Raw genomic sequence first — 18,492 nt, forward strand, 5'->3', positions numbered from 1 at the left:
TTCAGGTGGCGAATGCCGCCTCCCAATTGCAAATGCCACAGCATGGCCACCTGCTGAATTTGCCGAAAAATGTGCATTTAGGTCGCAGCGCGATGTCATTTTTGGCAGTTACGGTCCACTATTTTGAAATGTAGTCTTGGCGGTAAGTGCGTCGGTGATGCTCTGTAATGGAGTGACAGTCCAGAGAGCACCCCGCCTTTCCCTGAGGTTGCTGGGACAGGCTCCAGCAGCCTGTAACAAATCATGAATAGAAGGTAGATGGATGAAATATACAAGTGAGGTGAAGAGTTTAACCAAACATATTATTACAGGTCTCTCAATCTTTGTTTTATGACTTTGATTGTTGCCAAATGGATTGTAGCTGCTGCTGTAATACTCTGATTTAATGTCATTTCACCCTCACTATACATAGCCTCCCGGCCTTCCTTCTGTCTTCCCTCCTTCTTTAGTCTATGTTTCTGTTCATCCGTCTTTGACATCTCGGTGCTTTTACTAACTTTTTTATACTATGCCTTTTTTTCTTTTCCCATTGTTTTTGCCGACAAAAGTTGCATTGATGAAAGCTGACTTGCAAGGTAGATAGCGCTGTCTGTTTGATCCACAGCCTCTAATTCCTTTCCCCGTATGAGTCTGCAACACCTTTGCCCTTCTCCTCTCCACTTTCTCTACCCCCCACAATTTCCACCTTTCTGAACAAGATGATTGCCGTTCACCCATATGCCATGGGCAATGGCCCAAGTTCCATGGAAACACGAATATCACCATCTTGTGTCAAAATCTATGGGTCTCAACATGGATGAGAATTTTATGACCTTAATATTGATGTTTTCTTTTTTTGTATTTTATTTCCCCCCCAAGTTTTTTGTGCTCATTTATTGCATGATTTTTCGAATGACCCAGAGTTTTATTCAGCATGGGTTTTTGTCTGTAAATAATACACTTTTAGATGTGATTTATTTTAAAAAAAAACATTTCCATGGAATCCATTTTTTATTTCAACTATTTCCATAGAAAACTATTTTTTCACACTGCCTTTTTCGCTTATTGCACTGAATTAACATGTCTATAAGGTGGGATGCATTTTTGTTAGGAGGTTCTTACCTTTAACAGAGTAAATCGTGTTGCTAAACTTTGTCTCTAATGCCGTAATAAAAAATAATTTAAATTGGTTTTCTTTTAGTGAGAACAAAGTTAAAATGTGAGCTTAACCATGTGATGTTCTATCTGCTAATCATTTGAATCTGTGCACATTTGCTCTTTTCCCATTAAATCAGATTTATTTCAATCATTTATCTTTTACATAATTTTACTCCCTATTTTTACTTTCCCTTCACTCATGTATTTTTAGTTTTTAAAAATAGCTTTTCTCTGTCATCTAAGTAATACAAGTCCTTTGAAAACCCCTCTAAAAGACGATCAGATTCAGTGAACAAGAGGTTATATAAAAGAAGCTTGAACAATACAAAAAACAATTGCAGCCCATGCTTTGAGAGTAAGAAAAACATGGGGCTGAAATTGCATCGGTTGCAAAGTTCTTCTAAGAAAACCTTATCGTGATGAGAAAAATGATGAGATTCTTAGAATATGAGCATCATGCAAAATCAAAAGGACAACATTTTAATATATAAAGGAAGAAAAGGAATTAAAAGGACACTTTGTAGTTGAGCTTCAGTGTGTGACTGATTTGCCATAATTGGATCATAAATTCTTTGTTTAACCAAAAAGACCAACAGGAGAATATTGAGCCATCAAGTCATGGCCTACAGGTTAAATTATACAGTGGGGCAATTATCTTAAACACACCATAAAGTTCACCTTTTCATTAAAAATAAAAAAATTATATAGGTCGAACCAATTTCAAGGTGTTAAATTTAAAAGTAAGACATGAATACCTCGCTGTTTAGTGATTAGTTTATTGTCAGAAACTTGCAACTGTAGATTTTGTCTTCAAAGAAGCTTTTTGTTTTTCTTTAAAATTAAAAATTCCTTTTTTAAAACTGCCTTTCTTCAAACATCTTTGTAAAATATTGAGATTCGACAAGAAAAAAGGGTAGCATACTTAAATGTTTTGATATTTTTGCTCCAAGTATCAACATTAACCTTCTGGTAATTTCCTGCTCACTGAGTCTGCCAGGCGTAATTATGATTACAGTTCAGTTCATTTGGGTTTCATAGCCTTTTTCTTTTTTGTTTTACAACAATTACTATGCAAGTCATCCCAGGTTACCCCACAGTGAGAAAGGTCAGTCAACCTCTTGTGCCTAAATCATTACAACCCTACCATTTTAGTAATGATAGCTATTCATTATCATTATTTATCTGTTAAAAGAAAAAAAATTACCGTTTTTACGGCACTATAGTCTGATCTGTTTCATATCCTCCTTTGCCGTGATCTCAGATCTTGTGGCTTACAGCCTCTAAGTGTTGGAGTTACTGTAGATATCCCCTCCTATGCCTTTTTATTTTTTTTAAATGATCTCTATCCACGATTTATATTTTTGAGGAATCTGAGCCTTCTTCCTGGTTTTGCTTTTGCTCAGGACTCAATGCAGACATCCTCTGCTGCTTCTCCAAAGCACTTGTTCAGTCATTTCCAGTGTTGCCGTTTGTGTCTTGAAGACCTGGAGGGTTCTTTCACAATGACTCTCCACCACATCCTGAGGCGTTTTCCACCTTGGAAGGCCCTCTCTTGTCTAGATGTGAGACAGAGTGCCGCTGTAAATAGCTCCAATCTGGTTCTTCCATTAAAGTGATTTCTCAGAAACTGCCTGGTATATTCAGGGTGTTTAGCTGCTTTACTGATGATTTCTTCATGATTCTCCAGCGGGTGTGCGATAAAGATATTCACAACTATCCTGCACATCTGCTGCAGTACCTTCTGTTCAAAAAAGGGAGATGAACATTTCCAAAGAACCTGAGTGAAGCAAAAGAAGTGAAACTAAAAGCTCAAGTCCAAGCCTATGATGGTTTGAGGAAAAATTGGCACACAAAAAAAAACAATTTTACTAAATTGGAGGACTAAGATTTCAGGGAAAACATTGCAGTATTATGATAAATAAAGAGAAATCTGAAAAAAAATGCTGGACTTTTCAAGAATTTCTCAAAAAGAATAATTGGTTTTACTGTTGAGGCTGGTCAGAGTATGGATACTGATTTCCAGAATGGACCATCTAAAGACTCATCTTTGAGTATTTTGACAATTTATTAAAACTCACAATCTCATTTTTAACACGGCAAATCTGAAGCTACACAGAAGATCTTCATGTGCACCACATCGTCCAGTAAACAATAAAATAGTTTGTTTAGTCTTGAAGTATGTGCAATAATTAACAGTTTAATGATCAGTAAATTTGTTGTTTAATCTTAATTTCACTTAACAGTACTAATAAGAAGTTTTATATATCATAAATGAGATTTTAAATAAATGCTAAAAATATGGTTTTGACTCTTAATGATTTTTTCCCCTCGCTAAATTGAAATAAACATAAATTGATTCAATTTTCTGATGTTTAATAACACAACAATTTCTTGTATAATATACCACTGCAGAGGTTTTTTTAGCAGTACACAGTGCATGTTTGTTATGTCTCTGCTTCTTTGTCACAAATGTTGTTGTTTTTTTTGTTCAACGTGGCACTCAAGTAAATCTGTCTGCTTTGTGTGGCGTTTGCTAACAGAATTATTTTATTCTGCATTCAGGGCCCAGTACTACATGCCAAGAAGACTCATGTGCCAACCAGGGTGTGTGTCTTCAGCAGTGGGAGGGGTTCAGCTGTGACTGCAGTATGACCACGTTTGGAGGACCATTGTGTAATGACGGTAAGACTCTTTCCTTAGATCTAAAGCTGTTGGAACTTCCTTTTTTTATTATTAATTTTGGTTTAGTTGATACATTTGAAATTTAGTCAAGAATAATAAAGGAATTTGACCTTTTTCTAGTAACCTGTGGGCCCTTCTTAAGTTGATCTACTTAAGTTTTCCCTTAATTTTACAGTTAAGGTTTTATAAGAGATCATTCTAGGCAGTATTTTACAAACACATTTTACAGCTTCTGAGTAAAGAAGGCAAACATGGGACGCAAAATGTTGATGTTAGATAGGTAATACACAGTAAAACACTCCTGTTCAAAATCTTAAGATGAGTTGAGAAAATACAAGAATTTGCCTTTTGCACAGCTGGACCGAAACAAGGTTCTACATAAAGCTTCAAAATGCAAAATGAAAAAAAGAGAAGAGCAAATATTTTTCACTTGGAAATGAAAAGGACTGATCAAAATTTAGATAAGTAATGATCCCATCAAGGTGTCTTGATCGTATAAAAAAGTTCATATCTTTGAAGGTGGCAGAACTGTGTAAGCAGGGTAAGCAAGGCGTCTCACAAGGCGTCAACGCTGCTGAGATTGGACGCGGTAAAATGGTCATTTTGAATTCAACTGGCAGATCCAAAGAAATTTCATCAGCACTTAGCCGTGTCCGCCAAGAAACGGGACAATCCTCAACCCAAAAAAAAGACCATCACTGGTGCTGGGAGGGGCTTCAAAAACAAAGAGTCTTCAATGGCCACGCCTCCAACAACGCCACAAAATTGCCCGGTTGGACTTTGCAGGGCAACACCAAACGTGGGACATTCAAAAGTAGAAAAAAGTACTCTTCTCTGAAATAGAAAAAAATGTAACTTTGATTTGTCCCAATGTTACTGGTGTCCCACCTGACACGTTTTCGTGACAGTACATTGGAGGAGGAACTATCATGGTCTGGGGTGTTTCCTTCAATAGAAAAATGAAGCTTCAGGCTGTGCAAACAATTGTTTGACTAGTCTTAAGACTTTGATCAGGAGTCTAAATAGCTGGAATATTTTCAAACATTTTGCACAACATTTTCAAAAACCATTTCAATGTTGTTGTTTTTTTCTATATGTGTACTGCTGTTCATCCCTGCAGCAATGTCCAATGAAGTCATTATTTGTTTTAAACACACACAGACATAAACACACACACAGTTACACAAATTCAATTTGAGAGTTCAGTGCTAAAAAAACTGCTCTTTGCCATGAGAGGTTTTATGCTTCCTGTAAAAGTTTGAGCAGAGTTGATGCCTCCTCTGGGGGGGAGTTTTACCTCTTTAACAGTCAGACAGGAAATTGTTTAATTTTCCCGGCTACAGTTCACACAGCGAGTGTGGAACCGACAGATTCCTGAATCACATTAAAGAGAAAGGGATGGAGTGGGCAATCCGGAGACGACACAAGTCAGAGAACAGAGCACCATAAATGTTAATGCATTCTGTGTCACTTGTACCACTTTGATAAGGTCCCGTCTTCATTCAGCTTTAAAACCTTATTAGATTCTCCAACAGCCTTATGCACTGACCGTATCTGCAGCCAATGGTGCCACTAAAAGGATTCTCCTGTCCATGATGTTTGAACTTTTGAACCCTCTTTTTCTCACTTGTATTTTACCATTCTTTCTTCCTGTTTTCATCAGCAGAGGGGTTGACTAAGCTGAGGGGATATTTTAGTTTTTGGCCTCCCCATGAACTTTGCTTGTATGTTAAAAGAACAAGGGGAGTTTGTACCTTTTTTACTTGTTGGTGTCAGAAATGTAAATCTCTCTCAGGTCCACAGAGTTCATGGCAGCATCTGGAGATAAAAAAAGGCTCACAAGGCCTTCTCAGATCCGAGCAGTAGTCCACCTTCTTAGTCTGTTTACAGCGCTTGATTTTATTATTTACCTTCTCTTGACAAACAAAGCTTTGTCAACAGGAAGCCTCAGATGCAATACATAACCACTAGAAATCTATAGGAAATCTCACTCAGCGCAGATAAATTGAGCTGGTTCTCAACATACCGATGCAAGACAGCTTTAACTCTGAGAACTTGCAAGAAGAGAGAAAAAAACAAAATGAGGCAGCCACTGGCTTTATCTGTGTTGAAGGATCGTCATGCTTTAGAGAGATAAGGGAGGCATCTCCAAAGAAAATATGACTTTTCACCCGGTAAATTTACATAAGCTGAAATGCAGGCAATTTGCTACAGGGCAAAGCTTTCCAGGAAAACAACCTTCAAAGTGGGATTTTTGTATTTTCAAAGAAATCCACAATGCTCAGACAAAACAGAGTAAAACAAAGGATTGGACAGAGGAAGGGAGGGAAGAAAGAAGAGAAACAAAGACTAAATGGATGGAAAAAGTAATTAATTTGGAAGTTGATCTGATAAATCAGATACTATATTATACAAAATCTGAATAGTACTCTTATTGACTACTTTTTTAATCTGTTCACATTCAGAATATATCATTTTCAATAAAATTCTGCAGATGAGGTTTTACCTGATATAGATTGCTTCTAGAATCATGTACCATTAGATGAAACTGATAGTCTTTGTCTCATAACAACATTAATTCTTATCAATGATTCAAATCTCAAAAAAATAACTTAAATTATTATGCATTGCATGTGCCAAATGTGATCATTTTACATCAAAATATTTATCAAAATAAAATAATTTAAATCATTTAGAATAGAGCATCTTCTTTTATTTTGCAAATGATTGGCAAGATGATGAAAACTATACATTTACAAAAATGATCCACCTTAATAATCTAAATCCAGTAACTACATTTAAATCCATTTTTTGTGTGTGCACATGTAGTCTAGAAGTTAACTGAGTAAAAAAAAGGACAAAATAGAGCCAAAAGGAATTTTCCAATGTGTTTCCCTGCACAATAAAATATGATTGATCTCCTTGATGCTCAGTGCACATTTATTTCCTGGCTGTTTGGGATGCTAATGACGTTAGAGCTTAAATCGGAACACTCTCTGCTTGTGACCCAGAAAGGACACAGCTGTCAAAACAAACAGCAAACAAACAAACAAATAACCCCCCCCCCCCCCTTCATCCTTCCCCACTTTTTCTTCACTTCATTTAGAAATTTTGTAGTTTGCCTCCTAAAATGTAGTTTACAAGACAAACCTGAATGAGAATTTATCTAACGCAATAACATTATTTTCAATGAAAAAATGAAATAAGGACTTTTCATCAGTATTAATAAATGGCGGTGCAAAAAAATAAAGTGTGATTGTTTCTGGTCTGTTGAGATTTTGGGTGGTATTTCATACCTTCTTAAAGACCCATTCTGATGAAAAATGTGTTTTTAGCGTGTTCTTCTGGTTTTAGTCTGATGATGGAGGACATACGGTACAGTATAAAGAAAAAATAAAGCTTAAAATGAAGATCCAGAGTGCTGAACAAGGGTTCTGTGAAGCTGAACTTTCATAAGGGATTGGTGACCAATGAGCATTCAACATAGTTTCTATCCTTTTTAAACCAAAAAAAAGAATTGTTTCACTGCAACTACAGCTTGGTCAATGAAGCCGTTATTGCTTTTAAGTTTAGTAACTGTGTTTAAAATGACCTCAGTACACTGCACAAAACTGTTACCCAGACAGAAAGCACACCGATTAATCATGAATGTGAGCCAATATTACCATCTTGCATTTCGTTTTCTCAGTCGGTCCACTGGGGATTTAAAGATTGTTATACATTAAATGCATGAGAGTGTGTGTGCGCTCTGGGCGGTTAAACCCAATGCACCAAACCCCACTTGGTATCCTGGGTGAATTGGTACAGAATTGTCAAGCTTTTCGGGGTAATTTGCAGAGGCAAGCAAAATTGTGTTTGTTGCTGAACTAAAGCAGGGCTTGCAGAGGCCACAGCAAAGGGGGTTCTTGGCCTTCACGCAGTTGTCGTCTCGCTTGGTTACTCTTCCACCCAGTTTTATTACCATAACTATTAGTGCCATGTCAATATTATATCAACAATGGAGGCTGTGTTTGCATCCAGGCTTCTTTGTCTCTAGCCAGGGGGGAAACGCAAGCCCATCTCCCTTGATTTCCGATGAGTGTAGGTCAGTGCTTATTCGTCTGCTTTGGTACCTTGAGGATAGTCTGCTTCAGCTATGTGATAGAGCACAGAAATGCCCCTTGCATTCAAAAGCTTTTTTCTTGTGTTCCTTTCAGAGACAGACTGAATGCTTCACATTTAAAACATCGAGGAAACAACAGTCATGTTTTAGAACTGATTTAAAAGCAGCCACTTATAAAGTGCTCTGCATAGCTCTGTGGCATGTAAGGACAGAAATAGTTTGTGTTTTTAACTAATTCAAGTGGAATGCTTTTCGGCAGTGATGCCAGAAAGGGGGGTGCATGGTAAAAATACTGCCTACCATTACATGGAAATACTGTCTGTGTCTTTGATCCGTTAGCTTTTACATGCATCTCAGTGAAAGAAATCTATAACTCAGAAAACATCTCAACAACGTGTCTATGAAACGCTTCGTCCAGCTCTGAGCTGACATTTTGCCCCAAGATAGGAGAAAATTAGTATTAAGTGCATTTGTGCATTCACTTCACTCGTCAATCCCCTGAAATGTGCATGCATGATTGCAAGAATTACAGCACAGTGGGTGTAAACTCACTCACTGTTTTCACAGCTCAGTTGCTTTCTGTGTTGCAAAAGAAAAACATTAGTTTTGTTTGGGTGATTATTAGAATAATGTGTGGATTTCCTTATCTAAACAACTGCTGTACCCCATAAAAAAATAGCATTTGTTTCTTGATTCCAATATGTTCCATTCATTTTTATTTATGGCATGGTCCGGGTGAATACTTGATTCTGATTGGCTGCAAGGTGTCCATTAAAAAGTGATCATGGAGACCTAAAAAATGAGTTCTGGTCACATATCTTGTATGTTCCACGTTATTGCGCTGACTTAAATGCCAGTTAGTAACTTTACTGATTACCCACTAAAATAGGCACACCCCACTCCATTCTATCCTTGTTAAAAATTTGATTTTTCTTTTCTTTGTACTGCTTTTTACTGTTTTAATTTCTATTTTTATACATTTACCTCTTCGCCTTTCAATGTATAAATTGCATATTTGCACAATGTGCATCTTTGTACAACTGCACACTATCTCTATTTTTTGCGCACTGATGTCTGTTGTTTGTGTTGCGCTGCTCGAATATTGTTGCAATTTACAATTGTAAGGACAATAAATGCTGATTCTGATTCCTATTGCAACAACAGAAAATTGTAACAAAGCTGGATAAATGTTATTCCACCGTTTAGTACAATGGCAAGACAGAAGAACAGATCTCTGTCCTTCAAATGTCTCTGTGATGGACGTGCTGATTTCTTTCTGCAACAACTTTGCTGTTCATTTTAATTGTTCAATTTTTAGTTGTCTGGTTTCCTGTCTTGCTCACCTGATTGCTTGACTCAGAGAGAATACACGTTTAGAAATAACTGTATTATTAATTAATAAACATTTCTTTTTCTTGATAGACAGTTAATGAGGGATAGTTATTGCTTTAAAAGGAATCTAGGGAACTACTTTTGTTTCATTATCTGGACAAAAACAAGAGTTGAGAGGTAAAGAAGCTGTTTTGTGTCATTTAACAGAGAGGTCAGTGCATGCCTGGCAGCCGTCACCGTGACAATGCGCTGCACTGTGAATCCGATAGTCCACTTGTGTCGAACGATTAAAACCTAAAAAAATATGCACTTTAAGCACTTTAATATGATTTACTATTTATTTATCTTATAAGTGACCATGGTATAAGCTTCGAGGTATCCATTATCAAAATTAAGTAGACTTTGTGTGTGTGTGTGGTGCTTTGCACCAGATGGACTCCTGGCATATAAAACTGCCTTGAAGGAACAAAAAAAGTTCTGTTGGGTAAAATTTTTTTGCCACGTTATCCAAGTGTGAAAAAAATACCAAATATAGCTTTTAAGGATGTGCTTTTAAAATGTTTGGATTCAACATTTATGAGCAATTCCCTATACAGAAATTAATTGTGCATTTAATCATAAAAATCGATTAATATTGAAGGAGGTCTGTTTCCAATATGAATTGGTCATTTCATGTATTTATACTTCTCAAACTGTGAAGGATATTTCAGATCATTTTAGGTGTATAAAGTGTATCTGAATCCAGATGTTCAAACATTCTGCAGCTGCTATGTTTAAACATGGACTCCATTCACTACAGCTATCATGCCTGAACAGCTTAAGGAGACTTTTGTTGCCTGGCCATTTTCCTCCCTTTCTTTCAAATGCGAATCTTCTTCCTTTTCTTCCTCTAACTCAATATGAGTGGTCACTCTTTGACCTGATTATTTTCAGTAATTTTCTATGCTGATGGCGGATCTGAATTTAAATGCTTTTCTCTGCTCGGAAGCTGTGGCCATTTGTGGGCAAGGGCTGTTGGCATGGAAACAGGGTCTCCATTCTCCCACTGAGCATGCATTATTATGTCTGTAACATCGTTTAGGTAGAAGGATTTCTGCAGGAAATGGTGAAGATGGCTTGAATGTGTAATTCAATGTAAAATTATTTAATGCTCATGAATTGGAGTTTTACTAGCCATACTGTGCTTATGAGACACCGTTGTGCTTACATTCTTTTGTGTTTGGTTAGTTTCATGCTGTTGAGTCAAATTATGAAGGAGCAAAACTGACGACATGCTGTACTCCAGTTGGTTTGAGAAACCCATCCCACTTTTGTGCAGCTTGGCACAGATCTGCAATGTTCTCTACAACTAAACCCCAGTTGAAGGAAACTCTTTGTCCATCACAAACCTGCCTAATTATTACTTTTCATGTGGTGACACAAAGATAACCCTGGTGCCCCACATTGCCTTCATAATTACCCTCTTCTCAGAGCAAACTCACTGAAAACTCATCACAGGCTAATGGTGAAAACCTAATCTTTGAGGTGTTTGTGATTAATTGGTTGCCCGGGGGGGCATGTTGACAGGAAATACGAATCTGTTGTTTCCTAACAACACAATACTAATTAAAGTCTTACAGATACAGCTTAAATATCCTGCTGGGAGAAACAGTGACGATGTTAACACTAACCTTTTTTAGAAACTCTGGCTATTAAACGCATCACCCTGGGGACCTGTGGCAAGAGGCTTAAAGTTCCTAAAATATGTCGCTCTGGACGCTCAAAAATCAATGTGCTTTTTTTTTTTTTTTAGCTAATGTGTCAATTTAGAATATATTTCTGGCGTTCAGTTAAAACCTTTTAAACTGTCTACTTAGCAAACACGCTAGGTAGTTGCTTTTGACAGAAAACAAAAGTCAGTGAATGACAAAAACAAGCAAACAAAGTAGGAAGCATGCCCCAAATAGTCATTTAAATAATAGAAGAATTGAATAAAAAATGATGCTGTAAACTAGAAAAATAATTTAAAAAAAACATGAACATAAATTGTTTTTAAGCCTCAAATATCACACCCAGACATTTCCAAGAGCAGCTAAAGGAGCTAGTCCACTGCACAAAGCTGCCACTGCAACAGCAGCAGGGAAGCACATCCCCAGCTCAAGGAATACAAAAAAATGAAATAAATAAGACCACAAAGAAATTCAACCCCTCTGTCTCTCCAGAATTTGTTTTAGAATTCTAACAGCAGAACAAATAGTGACAAAAACAATAAAATCCAAACATAGCAGAGAGGGTGTCCTCACTGACTTAAACACAGACAGATTTTCTTTGACTAGATTACAAAAGGACTGCTGGGAAAAAAAAAAGCTTCCACGAAAATTCAAGATGACATTTTCATGTGGATGTCATGTGGAAATATCTAATTGTAAACTGCTTTGGAGTTTCTGTGGTCAGAGAGGAGAACTTTGCACCCTTCTAGCAGCCACATGAACAGGAAGATGACATGAGAAAGCAGCAAAAAAAACCAAAAAAACGTTTCTTTTGTTCCATCCCCTGCAAAAATATATTAACAAAATGAAATACATTCAAAACCACATAAACTAATGACATTTTTTTTAAATGTTCCCACAAAAGTAATAATAATCCACCATTTGTAGATTACAGCATTTTTAAAAATGTATTTTTAAAAACGTCATAAATATCAACAAACATCAAGAGCGCGTTATAATTGGTTTGATTGGCACCAGATGGAGACTATTGAATGAAGCTGAAGTCACTTCTCTCAAAAACCATGCTCTTTTTTCAGTTTTTTACAAATGGAACAAATGTGTTTAAATGTTTAGAGTTTAGTGCTTCCAATCTGCAACCTTCATCTCCTTTTGAAAGTAAATGCTGATCATAATGGAGGTGCTTCTGTGAGCTCCACGCTCCCTTTCAAAAGGGTTTATAATGTAGTATAATACAAGCAAATGAAAACGCTCACAACATATTTAATGGATCATCTATAACTTTGTGCATTTTCCTCACCAGAGTGACTTCTTGTGAATTGCTGCCTCTCAACTGTCCTTGAACTCTACTCCCCTTCTAAAAGCTTTATCCACTAAAAACAGATTTCACATGGAGCACTAATCAAAGACTGTCTTATCTAGTGACAGCAAATGTGGAGGGCACACAATGATCAGTCTCTGCCTTAGCCAAAGTGACTTCCAGTGATATAGCTGTCGTGACGGAAAGGTTTTGACAAATCCTTTCTAAGGACTGTCTCAATTTTAGACGGGGCGTTTTTGTTTAAGCAGCCATGACTCTTGACGATGTGTTGTAGCAAAGTCGGTCAAATCATGAAAAATGTGCAACAGAGCTTCAGTAGATTTGGAGTGAAAACTACAACAAAAAGGAGCACAGCAGTAAAGAGACAGTGGGCGCTGCAGCCCCTGATGCATTTTTCACGTGACATGCTGTTAAGAAGTGTACATTGTATGTTTCGCTGTGGGCATTTGCCTGTGCATACACCCATAATTCATCACATTCATGAACATGCAAATGACTTCTCATTTTGAGAGGGTCAGGTCTTGCTTTACTTCCCGTCGGTTTTGTTCAGTGAACGCTGCGTCATTGCCGTGGAAAATGTGATCCAGCTGTGAAGAGGAACAGCTAAATGAAAGTCACTGTAAAAATGAACAGCAGACATTTATTGGACCTTCGTAAAAAAAAAGAAAATGAAGCTGCATAGTCACAACTGCCCTTGTGGGTGGATACGAGCTGTCTGAAGGCGAAAAATGATCGTTGAGAACACTTACACAAATCGCAAGGATAAGCAAGGGTGAAATAGATGATTATTTTTTAACCCCCCCCCCCCCCCCCCCCCCCCGAAGCCTGCACACTGTACAAGTGTGCACTCCATGTATGCAGCCTGACTGTTAGAAATGAGGAAATTCAACTTACTGAGTGTAGTTTGTGTGTAGATCCTATGGACACTTGAGTATCACGTGCAGCATTTGCATGGAGTCAGTAAGGGGCCAGTATGCGCACCTCTTCAACAACTAGAATGTGGCAAAAGGGCACACCGAGAGCATAACCCGTGTCATAAGTGTGAGCAATTTACATGACTTTTTACAAATACTTCACGACACACCTAAAGTACGTTTCATTATACTGACTTCCCTTGAAGTGGCCGTGCCAGCCTTAAAGGAACAGCAAGACACACATGTGCTCCCTTTAAGATACAGCCGCTCCCCTCTCTGCTCTTCCACGGACCCAGACAGCCCAAAAAGCTCAGTGCAGGTTCAATTCAATTCAATTAGATTTTATTTGTATAGCCCAAATTCACAACAACAGTCGTCTCAATGGGCTTTCGTATAGGTAATTGAAAAAGTTAAACATAAAATCAAAAGGATCATGAATGCATAGAATTCAATAGGAAAATACTAAATTGAATTAAACAAACTGACTAAGTCAAACTGGACATCCCTGCCCTTAGACCCCCATTCGCGGTAAGGAAAAACTCCTAAAAAAAATAGATTCCGGAAAAAACGAAGAAACCTCAGGGGTGCCCACATGAGGGAGGGATCCTCCCCCAGGACGGACAGGCGATTTACCAGAACTCTTAGAGAAGAATTAACTTATCTAACCCTACAACTACACATTTAAAGTCCAGCAGACAAGCTTCGTCCAGCCGAAGTTGTGGGGACGGCCGGGGGCACGGATTTGAGCCGGAGACAGGATCCACAGCCAGATGTAGGAGCAAGAGCAGAGACGAGGTACTCGGTCAGGTACAGAGCAGAGACGAGGAACTCGGCCAGGTACAGAGCAGAGACAAGCCAGAGGCAGGATCCACAGCCAGGTGTAGGAGCAGCAGCAGAGACGAGGTAAACGGTCAGGAACAGGAGCACAGATAAGCCAACTGGAATCTGGAAGCACTCCCACTCCCCAGGAGGGGAGAGGGAAAGTACATGAATCACACTGCACCAAACAGAGGCATGGAGAACTAACTGATGAATAACAATCAAGAATGGAGAAGAGAAGGAGGGTAAAAGTAGATGAGAAAAGAGGACAGAACCCCAGTGCACCATAGCTACCCCAGCTTCAACTTCTAGCAGCCTACTAAAAACAAATAGTTATTGTTATTAAGTTAATTTAAACATTTTAACATTAAGTTAAATAATCTCTGAATACTAGCTAGTCTGACAATAAGCCTGTCCAAAGAGGAATGTTTTCAGTCTAACTTTGAATGTAGAAACTGAATCGGCCTCTCTTACATGAGCTGGGAGTTTATTCCATAAAACAGGGGCTTGGTGACTAAACGCTCTACCTCCAACCGTACTTTTACTAACTCTAGGAACCACAAGCAGTCCTGCATTGAGTGAAGTGTTCTGTTTGGGTGGTAAGGGACTATGAGGTCGCTAATATAGGACGGGGCCATACCATGTAAGGCCTTATAGGTTGACAGGAGGATTTTGAACTTGATTCTGGAATCAACTGGGAGCCAATGAAGTGAAGCTAACACAGGAGTGATGTGATCTCTTCAGCTAGTTCCTGCTAACAATCTAGCAGCTGCGTTCTGTACATGTGACTAAGGCAAAATCTACCTTAACTTTGCCTTTGTAGAATATATAGCTTGATTAACTTCTTACAAAATTAGGACTTTTATCAAAGAATTTCTAAATGATTTATTTTTACAATTCCCCCAAAAAACTAAGGCTTCAGAATAAGGTAAGTTTTTGTTGTTGACAAAAATAAAGGATACTATTGACCAACATTATTATATGTATTAGATTTATGGTTCATGTCACATGGGGTCTGGAATACTGACACTCTGTTTCTGAACTAAAATGTGTTCTGCAATTATAGCTGTTTGTCTAAACTATTAGCACCGTTATGTTTCACAGAGACATTGCATTGTAAAAAGTCTCTATGCAAATGTACCAGACTTAGTCAAAAGACTGTTGTCCCAGGACAGGTGGCAAAACAATGAAATTAACAACAAAAATACAACATAAATGAGACTTAGAAACAAAATTGTAAAAGTGTAAAAAATACAAATGAACTATAAATGAGCAATAGAAATATATGAATGGGTGAAAACTTCAGGAAAAAATAAAAATCAACTATAAACTTAAATTAAAAGTTAAAATATTCCAAGAATTTCCCATTAAAAAGATATTTTTAGACATATTTACCGGTATATTTTGATTTACTGTATTAGACCGTATTTTCTTTAATTCATTTAGCTGAAGTGCAGCAGAGTGTGTCAAGAAAGACACTGTAGAGTCTTAAAGGGGACCACAGTCTGTCCTTGAGCTGTTCAAGATAAAATAGGCTGATCTACTTGGGAAGGATTTCAGAAAAGAAACAGAGTTGGGGGCTGTGCCCAGTTGCCCAGTGCATGCTGGGAACTGTCAGAAGAGATCAAGAGAAACCCCCCAGAAAGTTCCTGACCTATGACCCTTATATCTCTCACTGATAGCTGAAATTTGGCTTAAGCATTCTCAGATGCATCATCATCATTATCATTGTCACACTCACACAGTGGAGCAGACCCAAGTGTTGGCAAACATGCAAAACTTTTGCTGTTTTCAATAGAAAAAGTCTTCATACGGTTTCTGTTGTTGTTGACTTTGACATGCGTTTGAAAGGAATCATGAAAACTAACAACCCAGTTGTGATGTTTTTATGCGTTAGCCTGAAAAATAGTTTCCGTTTTGCATTGTATTTATATTGTAAAGAATGCCTCGATGGCAGATCCAATGAGTGATGGAAACTGATTGCTGCATAAGCAACTTAGTTTGTCATTTTAAAGTTCCTTTAATGGTTTATAAATGTTTTGATGGTCTTGGGCCTTCTTATTTAAATTATCTTGCTTTAAAGTATGAGCCCTCATGGACCCTGAGGTCCTCCAGCACTGGACATTAGTTGTCCCTAAGGTGAGGACCAAAACACCTGGTTCTGCTGTTATGGTCCTCGCCTGTGGAACGACCTGCCGGAGAGCCTCAGGGCCACAGAGACCATAGAGGCTCAACCCCCACCTTTTTGCTTTAAGGTGATCTTATCTGCTTATTCTATTAGTTTTATTAAATATTATTTTATGTATTTATTCCTACTTCCATTTTTTGTTTTTAAATAAATCTTATGTATTTAATTTTAGCATCTTACAATGCTTTTAGCCCCAGTGTTTCCTGGGGGGGGGATCTTTTCTACCAGGACTTGCCGGCTTGCCTGGTCAGTGGTCCTTGCTGCAGTTTTGCCCTTACTGGGGCAGCTGGAGTTCCATCCTGCAGCCTCACGGCTGTGGAGTGGACCCCTTTGCTGTCCCGGTCTGGGTTGGGACTGTGGCAATGCTCCTATGGCCGAGCTGGCTTCTGGTAAGAAGAGCCAAGCCTTCAGCTTCTTTTAAAAGTCATTTTTATAAGTATGCATTGTTTGTGGGGTCATGGGTCTGTTAACGGAGGGTAACGGGAATAAGAATTTACCCTCATTTCAAAATGTAGTTATTAGCCGACACTCAGAAGCAACTTTTAAAAACTATAAAGCCTCAAAGCTTAGTGGAAATATAGCAAGAGAATAATACAGTTGTGTTAATTGTGAACTGTTGCAGGTATTTCCTTGCTCACTGGTCCTTCTTTTATTAATTTAATTCGTAATGTCTTCACTTAATAAAAAGACATTATGACAAACTAGGATAAAAAAATCTTAAAACTTTCTGAAATGCATTCTACTGGAATATTTAGTTTTAATGAATGGGAAAAAAAATTCAGAGCAAAGTAAAAATGTCCTAAGTGAACTTCAGAAACTAACACTTTAGGTCTTAAGGTCTACCTTTTTTCATGATGGTACTGAATAAATTCATTAGCATAATGCATTGTAGATGTAAGAAGAAGAAACATTCCTGCCAAAGTGCCTCCTTATCTTTAAATGGTCTTTTCATGAGTGATTTAGTGTTGCTTGATGACTCTTCATCTGATTCAAAGGCCTTACTTCAGGTACTCTTCCACCACGCTTTTGCTGCTCCCCAACCAGTTTTCCAAATCATCTTTGCTCGGTTCCACTCGAGCAACAGAGCTCTTCTTCTAAAGCTTTTTTCCCTCATAAGTATTCTTGACACCAATCAACTCGGCTCAGATCATCTAATTTGGGGATAATGGAGTTTTTTGGTAGAAAAAAAAAGCTATTTTTGGCTCCTGCTTTGAGCTTATATTACTTATTTCATTTTAAGTTATTACATTTGTGGACATTTCTTTATTACAGTTTATATTTGCATACTTGTACATACTGATTTATTTTATATTATATTTTGTTATTTTCGTCTTGCACTGAAATTGTACAATGAAATTGAACCATGGACAATGACAATAAAACCATATCTATCTATCTATAGTAAGTGAATTTCAAAGGAAGGATGTGCATATCAGCAACACACTCCTGTGGGTCTTAATTGGAAACAAAAGCAAGTCATTTTTTAATTTGTCAAGAAGACGTCTGGCTTAATCTCTGAAGGCACTGTAGTCAAAACAATAGCAGCCTTTAATGGGGAAAGTTTGCTTGCAGAGAAAAGCTTTCTGGCCAAAGCTCTAATTACCCAGGTAAAGGCAGCTGCAAACTCTAAGTACTGCAATTATTTTAGGTCTGGGTTTGTTTGTGTGCTTGAGTAAGGAGTTCAGTCGTGAATGATTACCCTGTAGCTGTGTGCATGAACTTCTCATAAGCAAGTTTATGTAATCACCGACCTCAGAGTAGAACAGTACTCGACCAAATCTAAGGCGAATTTAGAGTAAATTAAATTTTAAAAAACATCCACCTTAGACCCAGTAATTTAAAAAAAAAAAAAAAAAAACTTTTTTAATTCTAAATATAAAAGTATATATTTTAACATAATACTGTTTGTATTTTCTACTTTTGTTATCCAACTTAAATGCAATTACCCACTATAAAAAAGCATTTCCCCAAATTTACATGTAAGCAATAAAGTTTTTACACAGTTTGTTTATTTTGTCTTTTTTTCTTTTTTAAGAGCTGTGATCCTAATTTCCCTTTAATCTGTAAAAACATCAATTTTTGGTTCTTTCATTTTTTTACCACATGCACTTTTGGCGTTTGCCACTGGGGGGCACAAATGAACAAGCTAGAAATTAACGTCTTGACAAAAGGAAACACCTCCTGAATAAAAGATCGTTGTTGAATTTTACACCATAACTATTGTTCATTTTGCCAACATAAATTCTTTTTTTAATAGATTTCGTGGACTTTAAATTTAACCCCAATTGTTC

General features: G+C 37.5%; 1 protein-coding gene across 35 annotated transcripts in view; it reads left to right on the top strand.

Annotated features, from left to right (window-relative positions):
• The window catches only part of nrxn1 (neurexin 1), a 261,829-nt gene that overhangs the window by 128,893 nt on the left and 114,444 nt on the right, over positions 1-18,492 (top strand). For 18 of the 35 annotated variants that reach the window (XM_023963311.1, XM_023963324.1, XM_023963325.1 and 15 more), the window contains one exon: positions 3,700-3,819. In XM_023963311.1, the coding sequence (XP_023819079.1) occupies positions 3,700-3,819 (120 nt within the window). Of the gene's footprint in view, positions 1-548; positions 576-3,699; positions 3,820-18,492 lie in introns of all 35 variants that reach the window. The other 17 variants (XM_023963299.1, XM_023963303.1, XM_023963319.1 and 14 more) reach the window with 1 other exon arrangement.

The sequence above is a fragment of the Oryzias latipes genome, chromosome 15 (genome assembly GCF_002234675.1).
Source record: "Oryzias latipes chromosome 15, ASM223467v1".
In the NCBI taxonomy this organism is placed as follows: Eukaryota; Metazoa; Chordata; class Actinopteri; order Beloniformes; family Adrianichthyidae; genus Oryzias; species Oryzias latipes.